General features: G+C 41.6%; 1 protein-coding gene across 1 annotated transcript in view; it reads right to left on the bottom strand.

The window, feature by feature from the left end:
• The window catches only part of GGA2 (golgi associated, gamma adaptin ear containing, ARF binding protein 2), a 35207-nt gene that overhangs the window by 20501 nt on the left and 637 nt on the right, over nt 1–14069 (bottom strand). Inside the window, exons 2-4 of the mRNA XM_027839263.1 lie at nt 3079–3163; nt 1910–1985; nt 685–783 (exon numbers count right to left, since the gene is read on the bottom strand). Of these exons, the coding sequence (XP_027695064.1) occupies nt 685–783; nt 1910–1985; nt 3079–3163 (260 nt within the window). The remainder of the gene's footprint in view (nt 1–684; nt 784–1909; nt 1986–3078; nt 3164–14069) is intronic.

The raw sequence follows: 14069 nt of genomic DNA, 5'->3' as shown, positions 1-14069 counted from the left end.
CGAGGCTCGAAGTGAAACCTAAGTCTGCATCTGTCACCCCAATCACAGCATCCATCCAACCTAAAGAACCCCTTCTCCTTCAAGTGCCCCTTGGTGGGGGAGAATGTCACACATAGCAGGAATTATATCACATTTCACTTTTTCCAAAGATTCCCCCTGTAGATTCAAATCACAACTCCTCCATGCTTCAGTTGATGATTTAACGAGTTGCCTTGGCCAAAGTAATTCATCACCTCCTCTTTGGTGACAGCCCCTCCAAATTTGATCCTCAGACAACAGGCATAAAGTCCATCATCCAGGCCACTTAGAGCCTTTACATTTTTGTAGCACCTACTAGAGTTTATATTCCACTAATATAGCCTTTAAAAAACTCAGAGTCACCTCCACAGCACCATACCTTGCTGGAGCGCAACTTTAGTGTTAGAACAGCGATAATGCATGGGGAAACTTGGAGATGAAGCAAAGAATAGAGGTCAGCTGCTTATCCATTCTCTACATAATAACAATAGCACCTCTTGCTGGCAGAGTGCTTTATACTTTCCTCAAAGCATTTCCACATGCAAATCATTACAGGCAAGGTATTTGTCCTCTAGCCTCAGCCTCTCTTCAGGAAAGGGAATGTAATCCAGAGCATCCTACTCTTCAGGAAAGCAAACAGATGAGGGGTCCCTGGGAAGTACTCACCTTCGGAGAAAGCACTTTGATCAGCTCATTGAGAAAGCGGAACTTGGCCACTTCACCATGGAATTTCTCTCCACAATAGTTCATGCATACCTCCAGCACCTAGAAAACAATTAGTTCTTATCACAAGAAGGAGAAAAACTCTATCTACTAGGCTCCCACCCATGGAGCAAGGGATGGGCAGCTGCAGGTGGGACAGCATCTGTTTGTCATCTGATTCAGATGCCCCTCCTTCAGGAAGCACATGAGAAACAGCTATGGAAGCCAAGAGGCAGAGTAGGCTGTTTCTCTGGCACAAGAATTTCCCAGAAACCTCTAGTCTCTGCCTTGGCCATACCCGAAGTCCAACAAGACTTCTGGGGCTCAACTTTCACGTCACTGAAAATGGTGTCATTTTTAATAATAGTGCCATTTCCAAGCTAATGTCTTATAAAATCAAAATGTGATATACACACTGGTAACACTATGACGGCTGGGTTTTGTGTCACCTTATTAAAGCTGGACAAATAAATCTGAGAATCATCTGCATAAAGGTGATAGCTGAATTCATGGGAGCTGATCACCAAGTGGTCCGGGTCCAGGAATGAGTTATTTATGACTGTGACTGTCTATGTCTTTACAGCAGGTAGAAGCATGGCTGGCACATGGTTTAGTGAGTAAATGGGAGCAAAGTGTTTTTGTGTGGCTCTTCCCCTTTGTAGAATCTCTCTGAGGTATGTACCTCTCTCAGTATTGGGATGTGTGGTGTACAACAGGGTTTCTCCTAACCCAAGGCCTTCCTGCACCTCTCTAAGAATAGCTAGCCCAGGGAATTTCCAGATGACCCTCCTCTCTCCTTCCTTCCCAGATTTATTAGTTGGCCAGATCTTCCTTTCTCTCTTCCCAGCCCTGTCTCTTTGCATTGGATGACTGGTATGGCATACAAGGGCACCTACTACAAGCCAGGAGGGGTTAAGCAGAACCTTCTCCTCCCTCATCTAGTGTGAAAGCATCTGGTCTTGTGCTTTAAGAGCTAGGACTAAGAATGTGAAGCCTTGGGCTCAGAGCTCCCCCCCCTTCCCTCACCCCACATCCTGCTTTCCCCCCAAAGCCTGAAAGGCTGAATAGCTCCCTTAGGAAAGTCAAAGGGGAGCTCATCAGCCACCATACAGAGTGTCTAGTGTCCTTTTTCTCCGATGTTGAGGGGGGAGGGAAAAGGCCTTGCAGGGAGAACCAGGCTCCAACTCACTGTTAAGGCATGAAGAGCTTCCCTCTCCTGTGGAGACTGGATCTTGTGGGCCAGCAGCCAAGGTGCATGGGATGGGCTGAGGAAAGAGAAACAGGACAAGACTAGGCATGAGTTGAGAAGTTCCCTCTAGACAGAGGGAGAAAAGGGGAGGGAGCGTGGCTCGTTACACATGAATCTCCTGCAGCTGACCTCAGAACCCCAGAGAAGCTGGCCAGAGGCACTGCAGCCGTCATGTGCTTCCTCCCCCCACACCCACCCACCACCAGGAGTAAAAAAAAAAGATCTAAATCGTTCCAGGCAGTTCTGACGAGGCCATGAGAATTCTGTTACATTCTACAGGAAGCACTGTATTCGTGGATTTGTGGATCTCCTTGAACACAGTGCATCACATAATTGCCTCTACGAAAAGGAGCAAGACAGAGATGGTGGCAGCCAACTCGGATACTGTTAGCAGCACGGTGCTTCTGTGTTGAGTTCTGTCTGCACACCAAAGAAGGAACCCACAGAGCCTCAGAAAAGGCTGAGTCAGTCTGAAAAGCAGGGCTTCCTCTTCCCATGTCATGAGCATACAACGTGACCAAGTCAGAGAAAGAGAGAGAGGTGGGAAACCCAGTAGGGAGCACCCCAGCCGCTGAATAATCCTCCTTGGGAGGATGGGGTCCAAGAAGATTATTGGGAACTCCTCTCGGGAGAGGGCCTTCTATCAACTTTTTATTTTACAAAATGAGGGGGGAAGGGGTCTGAACCTGCGGCAGAGAGCAAGTGAGACTGGCATTCTCAGAGAATCCAATTTGCCTTCCCTGCCTCCATCCCTTTAAAAAATGCCACCATGGGTTCCAAGAGGGAGAGCTGGAAAGCAAAGTTCAGTTTGTTCTTTTAAAGACACAATCCCTTATGAACACCAACCTTTGCTCACCCCCCTTGCCTTCTCATACCACCTTCATGAATGCTCCCATTCCATCTCTTCTCTTTGCCCTTCACAACCTCTTCCCCTTGCCTCTGCCCCTCAACCCACAGCAAGGACCAAAAAACAACATAACAAAACATTTGCCCCTTTAAATTTTAGGGTCCTCATTGTCTGAAGCATTAAATAATTCTGTGTGTCTATCACTATGTCCACATGAGATTATAACAACCACTGAGGCAAGAATGTACAAGATTAATCTCACCCATTGGGTTCAGTATTCACCCGGTCGCAGAAGCATTGGATACACGACCAGTTCTCCTCAGGCATGCTTGGATCTGTGGCTTTATCTGCCAAGAAAGAAAAGGGTGGTGGGTGGGGGGAATGAGAAATAGAGAAAATAGGAACAGGACTGATGAATAGATACACACACCTCTGCTGACAAATGAGCTCTCATGTTCCCAAAGCAGCCCTCTGGAAGTTATGAAGGGAGAGATAATCATCTGGCATGTGACACTGAGATTCACAGTGTAGCTGATCAAACATCGATGCTGTACAAACTCATGCTAAGCTAACTGTCCTGAAACCACTTTCATTTTTGGTGGTAGTCATAAGTGTCTTTTTCCTTCACATTTCAGGAGGGTTTCCAGTCCTTAGTGTGAGAGATATACAGTCTCCATCTTCAAGGAAACATTGTATCATCTATTTTTCTGTTTATAAGCCATTTTTTTCCCCTCAGATCTAAATTTCATTTTTATTTTTTATGAGCAAGGCGTGTGATACAAAGGATAGAGAGAAGGGCTCAAAGTCAGGACAACTTGAGTTCAAGTTTAACCATTGAAACATACTGACAGTGTGACTTTAAATCACTTAACCTTTTAATGGCCTAGGTCAAAGTTCTCCAAGTGTGGTCTGGGGATCCCTGAGACCTTTTCAGAGGGCCCTTGAGGTCAAAACTATTTTCATGACAACACTAAGATATTTTAATTTCAAATATATTAAATATCAACAGATATAATCTATATAAACAAAAGCTCTCTGGAGATCTTCAATAATTTAAGAATATTAAGCAATAAGATGAAAAAGCTTGAGAGAGTTCCTTATTCCAATTAAATCATTCTTTTGTTTGTAGACCACAGCCACCTCTGGAAATAGTGTTCCTTCTCCCTGCCTCCTCAAAATGGAACCCTCTCTTGTAAGAAAAAAAATCAAACCAGAACACCTTATACCAATGGCTCTCTGGGTGAGGGGAGGGATATTTTGGGACATGAAGATGATGTTCAATTACAATCAAAAGATATCAATAAAACATTTTTAACTGTTCAGGCCCTGAGTAGAGAAAAAACCAAACCAAACAAAACACTCAACTCGGCAATAATGCATACCACGTTCTGTCCTACCAGTCCCCACCACCTCCCTTTGAGGTAGAAGTGTGGAGTATATTTCATCATCTGTTCTTTACGTTTTTTGACCAATTTGGAATTGAGTCCCAGATCTAGTCTTTATCAGATGTGCAATAGTAGCCAAGTTAACTCCTCTGAGCCCCAGTTTTCTTAGAAGTAAAAAGTAGATTGAAATACTTGCACTGCCCATTTCAGAGGGTAGATGAGGAAAGCACTTTATCAAGTGCTACATAAAAGCAAACTAATATTTCAAAGAGGTGTCCTAGAAAATCACATCTGGGTATCTTGTGGTCACCTGGAAATGAATTTATAGGCAAATAAACACACGTCTGTGGAATTGAGTTGAACCTCCCTAGTTCCCAGCTCCTCTTCCTACCTGCCCTATCGATATTCCTCCAGACTAGAAATACCTAGGTCATCAGCAGGACAAAGACAAAGGCCTAGGTTAAAATCTCTATTCTACTATTTACTAAAAATGACTTTGGAGAAGTTATTTAATCTCTAAGGGACTCACTTTCCTCATATGTAAAATGAAAATGTAAACCAGATGACCGACCTCTGGTGGCCTTTCAGACCTCTAAATCTATAATCTTAGATTCCTCCCTCTTCATCCTTTCTGTCAAGTCTGTCACTACCACTTGTAGTCACTTCTTCCTTCTAAATGCCTCTTGTCACTTGGTTATTTACCTCTTCCACTCAATTCCCACTATTACTATCAAAGCAACCCCCAAGAGGATCCAGAGCCCAGGAGAAAGCACAGTCTCCTACCATATAACAACAAAATCTAATTGAAATGAACATCCAGACGATGCCCAAAGATCTATAAAACTGTGCACACCCTTTGATCCAGCAATATCATTTCTAGGTCTGTATCCCAAAGAGATCATAAAAAAGAGAAAAAGACCCATTGTACAAAAAATATTTATAGCAGCTCTTCTTGTGATGGCAAAGAACTGGAGACTGAGTGGATGCCCATCAATTGGGGAATGGTTGAACAAGCTGTGGTATATGAATGTAATGGAATATTATTGTGCTATAAGAAATGACAAGCAGGTGGATTTCAGAAAAACCTGGAAAGACTTACACAAACTGATGCTGGCTGAAGTGAGCAGAACCAGGAGAACATTGTACACAGTAACAGCAACACTGTGCAATGATCAACTTTGATAGACTTGGCTCTTCTCAGCAATACAATGACAAATATACAAAGACAATTCCAAAAGACTCATGATGGAAAATGCCATCCATATCCATAGAAAAAACTATGGAGTCTGAATGCAGATTGAAGCATACTATTTTCACCTTTTAAAAAATTTTTTGTCTCATGATTCTTCCCTTTTGTTCTAATTCTTCTTTTACAACATCACTAATACAGAAATGTGTTTAATATGATTGTACATGTATAACCTATATCAGATTACTTGCTGTCTTGGGGAGGGCAAAAGGGAGGGAGAAAAAAATATGGCACTCAAAATCTTATAAAAGTCAATATTGAAAAAAAATTTTAAAGATTAAAAAATAAAAAGAACATCGAGGCGGTGAATTGATCCAGCCATTGTGGAAAGCAATTTGGAATCATGGCTAAGAAAGTAACCAAATATCTTTTGACCCCAGAGATTCCACTGCCAGGCACATACACCAAGCAGGTGAAAGATAAGAAGAAAAGATGTTCAATATAAATAGTAGCACTTTTTGTGACAGCAATAAGTTGGAAACAAGGTGAGTACCTATCATTTGGTGCATGGCTAAATTAATTGTGGGACATAAATGTAATGAAATATGACTGCACATTCATAACAAACTATGAATAAAAATACAGAGAAATACAGGAAGATATATGAAATAAGCAAAACCAGTAACCCATTTACTTAGTGACTATAAAAATGTGAACGGAAATACCAACAACAATTTTAAGTTGTATAATTGAAAGGACCAAGGGGGACCAAAATTAAAGAAAAAATTCACCTCCCTTCTTTACAGGTGGTAAACCATGGATGTGTATCTGTCAAGCTTAGTTGATATATTCATTTTGCTGAGCTATTTTTTTTCTTTCCTTTTTATTTTTTGTTAGAGGGGATGGCCCTCTGGTTGGGAAGGTAGGTAGAGCAGGAAAAAGGGATATATTTGGAAAAGATACCAATTTTTCAAAAATTAAAATCTAGGGTAGTGTTAAAAAGAAAAAGAGAGGAGAAAAGTACCATGAAATATTTCATCAGGGCAGTGGTAGAGCCTGTACTCACTATATGAATATCTTTCTTGTGATCAGAAATAGTTGTGTCTACCAAATACAGTGCTTATACAGCACGGTCTAAGGGAAGGATAGAGAAAGAGGCTGAAAAGAGTTTTTCTCTGGCTCTTTTAAGATTCCAAAGACATTTTAGAAAGTCTCTTTGATGAGATTTGGGATTGATTAAATGATAGGAGCTCTCCAGCATCTAGCATCTTATCAGCAACACATTGACAAACTGGGCTCACCTTCCTCTTAGGGACTGCTTTGATAGTGACAGTGTCTAACACTTTTTTAGGTAAGATCATCCATTATATTGATTCTAAGTAGCTTTCTTTTTTAATTTTTGAAATTTATTTTTAATTTTTGTTTTCAGTTCCAACTTCTCTCTCTCTCCTTCTACCCCCTCCCCCACTCACTGAGAGGGCAAGAGAATGATACCCATTATAAATATGAAGCCATGCAAAACATTTTTCACCTCTAATTAGCTTCCAAACAATGGCCTTTTCTGGCCTAGCCCACAAATCCTATTTGGAGCTTGCAGCCACCTCCTAATGTATCAACTATACCATCATGTACATCCAATATGGTACCTATCTCTCCAGCCTTTTCTCCCATTACTCTACTAGGTTCTCTCCTGTATAGGTCTCCTTTTCTTTGGTCACACAATTACCACCCTGGTGCAGCTCTCATCACCTTCTGCCTGGATTATTACAATTAATTGCCTTTTGGTCGTTCTCTGCCTCAAGTCTCTCTCTACTCCAAATCCATTCTTGACATAGATGTCAAAGAGATTTTCCTAAAGCACAAAACCACTCATTTCACCTCCTTAATCAAAAAACTCCAGTAGTTTCCTGTTATCAAATATAAAATCCTGCTTGCCTTTTCAAGCCCCTCTTAACCTGACCTTTCCTATGTTTCCAAAGGTCTTACTATTTACCCCCCTCCACATACTCTGTCATCCAAACACTTACTTTTTTTCCGCTTCCTTTACCTTTTTCCCTTGACTTTCCTGGGCAGTCCCCCACAGTTGGAATGCTCTCCCTCCTTACCTCTGCCAACTGGCTTCCCAGACATCCTTTGAACCTCAGCTCAAATCCTATCGTCTGCAGGAGGTGTGTATTCCCTGCTCCCCTACAGACATATTATCTTTCCACTACTCAATATATCTAGTGCATACACATTTGTAAGTCCTTGGTCTCCCCCATTTAGAATGTGAGTTCCTAGAAGGCAGAAAGGGACTGGTTTTCTCCGTTCATTATACTCCCAGCACCAAACTCACAGTATGTACTTAATAAACGCTAGATAAACCAATACACACCTGCCAATTAGACCATGCAAAATCTTTCAAGATTTTGTTCAAGACGTAAATGGGGCTTGTCCTTCCAACCTCTTCCTGGCCGATCCAAATCCTATCTTTCCTTAAAGGTCATTTCAGCCCATACCAGTTCCCCCACGTACAAGCCTCCATGGTCTTTAAGACCAGTATAGCATTAAGTGCTCTCTGTCTCCCCAGCTTGGCTACAAGATGCCTGATGGCAAAGATCATGTCACATACTCCTATATTTTTCGATCAAAACAATACAGTAGAAAGAACACTGCTGCACACCCCTGTAATCCCTGCTACCTGATAGGCTGAGGTTGGTTGATCCCTTAAGCTAGCTCAGTAGTTCTGTGCAGATTGGCTAAAGTCAGTCAGGTGCCTGTACTAGGATTGGTATCAATATGATGGGGGGTGAGGGAAGAAGAAGAGGGGGCACTAGACTGCTTAAGGAGGAGCGAAACAACCCAGGCCAGAAATGGCAAAGGTCAAGGCTTCCACGTAGGCTGTGAGGAGCCAGTGTGTATTTTCAGACAGGGAAATAGATTCAGTCTTGTATATGTATATGTAGATGAATATGTATATGTATGTGTACATGTACATGTATACTCTCTTTCTGGGCTGCTATCTGGCGCAGTGGAATACAGTGATGGGCTTGGAATCTTCCCGAGTTCAAATCTGGCCTCAGACACTTATTAGCTACATGATCCTGAGCAAATCACTTCACCCTGTTTGCCTTAGTTTCCTCACCTGTCAATTGAACTGGAGAAGGAAATGGCAAACCACTCTAGTATCTTTGCCAAGTAAAACGCAAATGGAGTCACAAAGAGTCAGACCCAACTGAACAACAACAGAGTCAGAATATTTTGGTTCAAATTCCAGCCCAGCTACTTACTACCTATGTGACCTTGGGCAAATCACTTTATCCCCAGTTTCTTTATCTGTACAATGAAGGAATTGGATTAGACAATATCTTTTTTAATCCCTTCAGTTGTAAATCTTAAAATCCTGTAAAGATCATGAGATACTGGAATTACTGAGTAAGGGGATGACAAGGTCAGACTTGTTTTTTAGAATAATCACTTTAGCCCTCAATGGATACTTGGGGTTAGAATACCAATCTCCCAAGTCCAAACAATTCATTTCATCCATTGTTAGTGAAAATAGCATTAAAAAGGAAATGTAAAAGGGAAAGAGGAGAAGCTATACCATATACACCATAGCTAGAGAAATCTGAGGACTTAGACTCAAATCCTCATTGTCACTTAATATCATTTGGGTAAATCACTTCCATTCTTCTACTGGGCCTCAGTTTCTTCATCTGTAAAATGAAGAGTCTGGAAGTCAGTCAGCAAACATTTATTAAATGCTTACCACATGCCAGGCATTGTGCTAAGCCCTGGATATACAAAAAGGCAAAAAAGAAAAAAAAAAAGGCTCTGCTGTCAAAGAACTTACAATTTAATGGGACAGACAACAAGCAAATAAGTATAAACAACCTACATACACGATAAATGGGAAATAAATAAGGGAGGGAAGGCACTAGAATTAAGAGAGATTGGAAAAGGCTTCCTACAAGATGGGATTTCAGGATGGGTTTAAAGGAAGTCAGAGAAGTCAGTAGATGAAGATGAGGAAGGGAAAGCATACCAAGCATGGGGAAAGCCAGAAAAAAATGCTAAAAGTCAGGAAGTAGACTGTCTTGTTCACAGAACAGCCAAGAGGCAAAGGTCACTGGACAGGAGAGTACCCGTGTGTTGGGGACTGGAAAGTTAGAAGGGAACTAAGTTATAAAAAACTTTGAATGACAAACAAAAAATTTTGTATCAGATCCCTAGGCAATAGGGAGCCACAAGAGTTTATTGAGGGGCAGCAAGGTGGCGCAGTGGATAGAGTACCAGCCCTGGATTCAGGAAGACCTCAATTCAAATCCAGCTCAAACAGATAACACTAAATAGCTGCGTGACCCTGGGCAAGTCACTTAACCCCACTGCCTAACCAAAATAAAAAAAAAAGTTCATTGAGCAGGGGAACTAAAGACAGAGTCTAGATTAAAGTATCATTAAGGTCCCTCCCAGCTCTAAAACTAGGAACCTGTAATCCTGGCTGTAATGGATGTAGCACAAGAGCAAAGTTTTAACCCAATACATCTGCTCTGTTAAAGCTTATAAAAGAAACAGAAAGAAGAAAATAGTGTGCACCTTTGATGGCATTGGCCCCAAGGGCCTAGGAAGGAAGTAGCACAGGAAAAGGTACTTCCGTTAAAAAAAAAAAAAATACTTGAGAAATTCAGACCTGCAGGTGACAGACCATACCAAGTTCCAAAACCTTCAGCAAGAAAAGCGAATCCAAACTGAAAACCAAAAACACTGTCTGTTTGAATTTTTTTTAAAAAGAGAGAGCTGTGCCTCACATCAAGTAAAGCTTATTATTGGCCAAGATGGATCCCCTTAAGTCTCCAGTCCCCTGGGGATTCCTTCATTTTATTTCCTTTAGATACAGACAATTATTCTAGGGTGAAGCAAGCATTTAAATGGCCATAGAAAGAAGAGAATTCTGGAGGCCTAAATAGCAAGTAGGGGGGTGGCCCACATACCTGATTCCAGGAGTTGATATGGACTTGTTCTTGATAAAAACAGACAGCAAGGGTTTCTGGCCCCATCCTCCCTTGGCCTTGGGGCTCAAACCTCATCTACAATAGCCATTAACTGCCGCTGCTCAAGCAGCCTTGGTTGCTCTCCTCACCACCCACCACCCCCAAGTCCAATCAACTTGTAATTTCTGCCTGGAGGTGAGTTTTGGAAGCACGAGAGCCAAAGCAGACCCACCTCCATTACAGCCTAGTTTCAGTCATCCTGCCACGACAGTAACAGAGATGGATCTGAGTAGTGCACCGAAGCCATCAGAATGTTATGTGATGCCAAGAGGTCCTGAGGGGCAGCTAAGGATCAGACAGGGCAGAACTAAGTGCAGACGCACAAGGGGCCCCTGTGGAGGGGCAGTTTCCCTCCCTAAAGGTTCTTTTACTAGGATTTATGGCACTGCCAGAAAATGCTAAGAGTCAGGAAGTAGAATGTCTTGTACCATAGAACAGCCAAGAGGCAAAGGTCACTGGACAGCTACACCAGATCTCTCAATCTGCCACTAAGACTCTTCCTTAGGAGGCAGGCAGTGGTGATCCAGGGTTGCTGGAAAATTTAAACTCTCACTCCCAAGGATGTGTTCAAATGACAGGATTATTTGGCTAGCAGGCAATCCTCCAGGCTTGTGTCTGGTGCTTAAGAAGGAGCTTGTGTCTCAGTGTCCAGTAGTAAGAGCTTGATCACATAGCTTCCACAAGCAAAGTCAAGCCATATTACAATAGCTACTGGAGGACAAGGAAGCTAACTTGATCCAGATAGTGGAGAGTCCAAAGATAAATATTCTGGAGAGAGGGAAGAGTCTTCCTAGAACATGGGAATAGTCCACATAACTAAGTATGGTACCAATGAATCCACCAAACAAGAAGTATGCATTCAGTAAATGTATCGCACCAATATAAGACTTCAATATGAGATTAAGATAAAAGTTCACATACAAATAATCATCATTAAAAATGCAACATTCACAAAATCAAGAAAAGGGCTAAAATCTCATTTCACACACTTATTAACTGTAAATAATCCTGAGCAGATTTCAATCTCTTTTCAACCTCATCTATAAAATGAGAATATCTGTAAGCACTTAACTACACAGGATCATATTGAGCCAATAATAAGTCACTTTACAAACCTCAAAGCACCATATAAATGTCAATTATTAGTATTATCATTGCTACTCCCCAACAAGGACATGAGTTGTCATAGTTTGTATGTGGAGATCTAGGTGGCATAGTGGATGGACAGTGTGAAGCCTGAAATCAAGAAAACTCATTTTCCTGAGTTCAAATCTGGCCTCAGACACTTACTATCTGTGTGACCCTGGACAAGTTATTTCACCCTGTTTGCCTCAGTTTCCTCATCTGTCAACTGAGCTAGAGAAGTAACTGTATCTTTGCCAAGAAAACTCTAAATGGGGTCACAAAGAGTCAGACATGATTGAATAAAGTATGTACATACTGAATCTCATCCTCTAGGCTCTGGAAGCATTACTAAAAAGGAAGGGATTTCACAAGGAGTCAGAGATTAAGGGGTAAGAGGTATAAAATCCAAATAATGCAAATTTAATAAATGCTTATTGGCTGCTTTGGCAAGCAACAGAGAGATCAAACTTGTTTTCCTTGACTTCAGGAGGCACAATTGAGACTGAGAGGTGGAAGTCAGAGGGATGGAGATTGGCTTAATGGAAGAAAGAAATTACTTAGAATTAGTGTTGCACCCACATGAAATGGGCAGATAAGATAATGAGTCCTCCAGTGCAGCCACAGTGGATAGAAAGACGACTTCTGAGTCAGTCACTGGAAGGATGGTTCAAGTTTAGCCTCTGACACTTTCTAGGCAAGGCACTTAACCTCTCAATTGACCCAGGCAAATTTAAAATGTGAGGTTACAGAAACAGTTTTCATCTACATGGATACATCTATGCAGTCACAGGTTCAGACCAAAAAAAAAAAAATTCTTTATGATGAGGATCAACCTCAAATGAACTGGCTTATATTGTAAGGTACAATATAATTGTAATAAAGTACAATATAATTGTGAGTCAAAAGCCTAATAACCTTTTTTTTTTTTTGGAGAGACTGGGTCTTCTAATTTCACCCACGCTGAACATACAGCAACCACTCAAAGAGCCAGATGCTACTACTGATTAACACAGGAGCTCTGACTGGCTCCATTTCCTACTTGGGTCAATTCATCCTTCCCAGCTGGTGGCTGAGGTGGCCACTAGCTACCAGGATCTCACTATCTTGGTACTGGACTAAATGAGGACACCTGGTTAGCTTTGGCCCACAGTAGCTCAAGTGATCCATTCATTCCAATAGCAGGGATCACAGGCATGGGCCACTGTGACTGCTCAACAACCACTTTTCAAAAATGGTGTAATCAGTTAAAGATGACCCTATAAAATCCCTTTCTACTCTAGGATCTATAATAAATAGATTATTTTAAGTACCAAGATTACACAATTTTGTTAGACCCAATGGGATTCTTGCAGGAAACAATCAAGCCCAGATCCCGAGGCTGAGGTTCAGAATTGGAAGGATAAAAAGTCAGTATCTGCTATTAAGCAACACACCCATATCATATCCAGTATCTGCATAAAGTTGCATAAAGCAGTTCCTGTCTGTCTTCCCAGTCATACCAAGCTATAACTTCTGCCTGAAGGTTAAGATTTGAAGGAAAGGGGTAGGGGTGGAAAGAAAGTAAGATGGGTTCCTTAAGGCTGGTACTACAGAGGGCAAAGACAGACAACTCAAGGTTACCTCAGGGTCACAGGATCAGCTGTGAGTTCTGGGATATGGTGACTCTTATAATCCAGTATTGAAAGAAAGCGAAATCAAGGAAGAAAATGAGGGTTTAGCCTGCTTACTGATCCCAGGAATACTTGCATTCCATCTGGGCTCAGACTTTCATCACTCCTGGTTTGTTTTGTTTTAAAATAATAAGCCTGAGAGGTATTCACCAATTGTAAAACTGTTTAAATGTAATTGCTATGGGAAAGAGGTGACATTTAACTTTCACAGTGTAATAGGAAAAATATTAAAACATATAGTTAAGAATCAGGAAGTCAATATTTTAGTACTAGTTCTGCTGCCAAATAGGTTTGTGACCTTGGGCAAGGGGAGTTGGAGGGAAGATGATTTGAACCATAACAGAATTCCAGAATCAGAAGAGTCCTCAGTGCCCATCTAGTCCAACATGTACCTAAAAAAAAATTCCCTCCTCTATATCCTAACTGAAGGTAAAGTTCCAAGACTATTTCAAGACAAGTCTATTTTCCAGGTATTTGACTACCATCAAGGGCCTAACTGTTACTTAGGTTTGAAAAACTAGAGGTCTCCTGACCTTCCCTTGGTCCACACACCCTCAGGTCACAGATGGAGCCTGAGTAGCCCCCAAACTATCCCTAATTCCACAGGGCTCCGTGGCCTCTAAACCAAATATCCAGACCTGTCATTCCAGCAAGGGAAAATTCTAGACCCCACGGTTCTCCTTTGGAATTTACCAAGTGCCATCACAAAAGCCTCTGGGCTTCAGCTGGCCCACCCCAAGCAGCAGGAAGCGGTTGAAAAGAGGTGGGGAAATGTTGAAAGTGATATTCAAATTACAGAACGAATATCCAGAGTTGTTAAACACTACAGGTATTGGTATCTATAGGTACTGAAT

This window comes from Vombatus ursinus, unplaced genomic scaffold (genome assembly GCF_900497805.2).
Source record: "Vombatus ursinus unplaced genomic scaffold, bare-nosed wombat genome assembly UNPS02014832.1, whole genome shotgun sequence".
NCBI classification, from domain to species: domain Eukaryota; kingdom Metazoa; phylum Chordata; class Mammalia; order Diprotodontia; family Vombatidae; genus Vombatus; species Vombatus ursinus.
The sequence above is the reverse complement of the archived record's forward strand: the minus strand, read 5'-3'. Positions and strand labels throughout refer to the sequence as shown.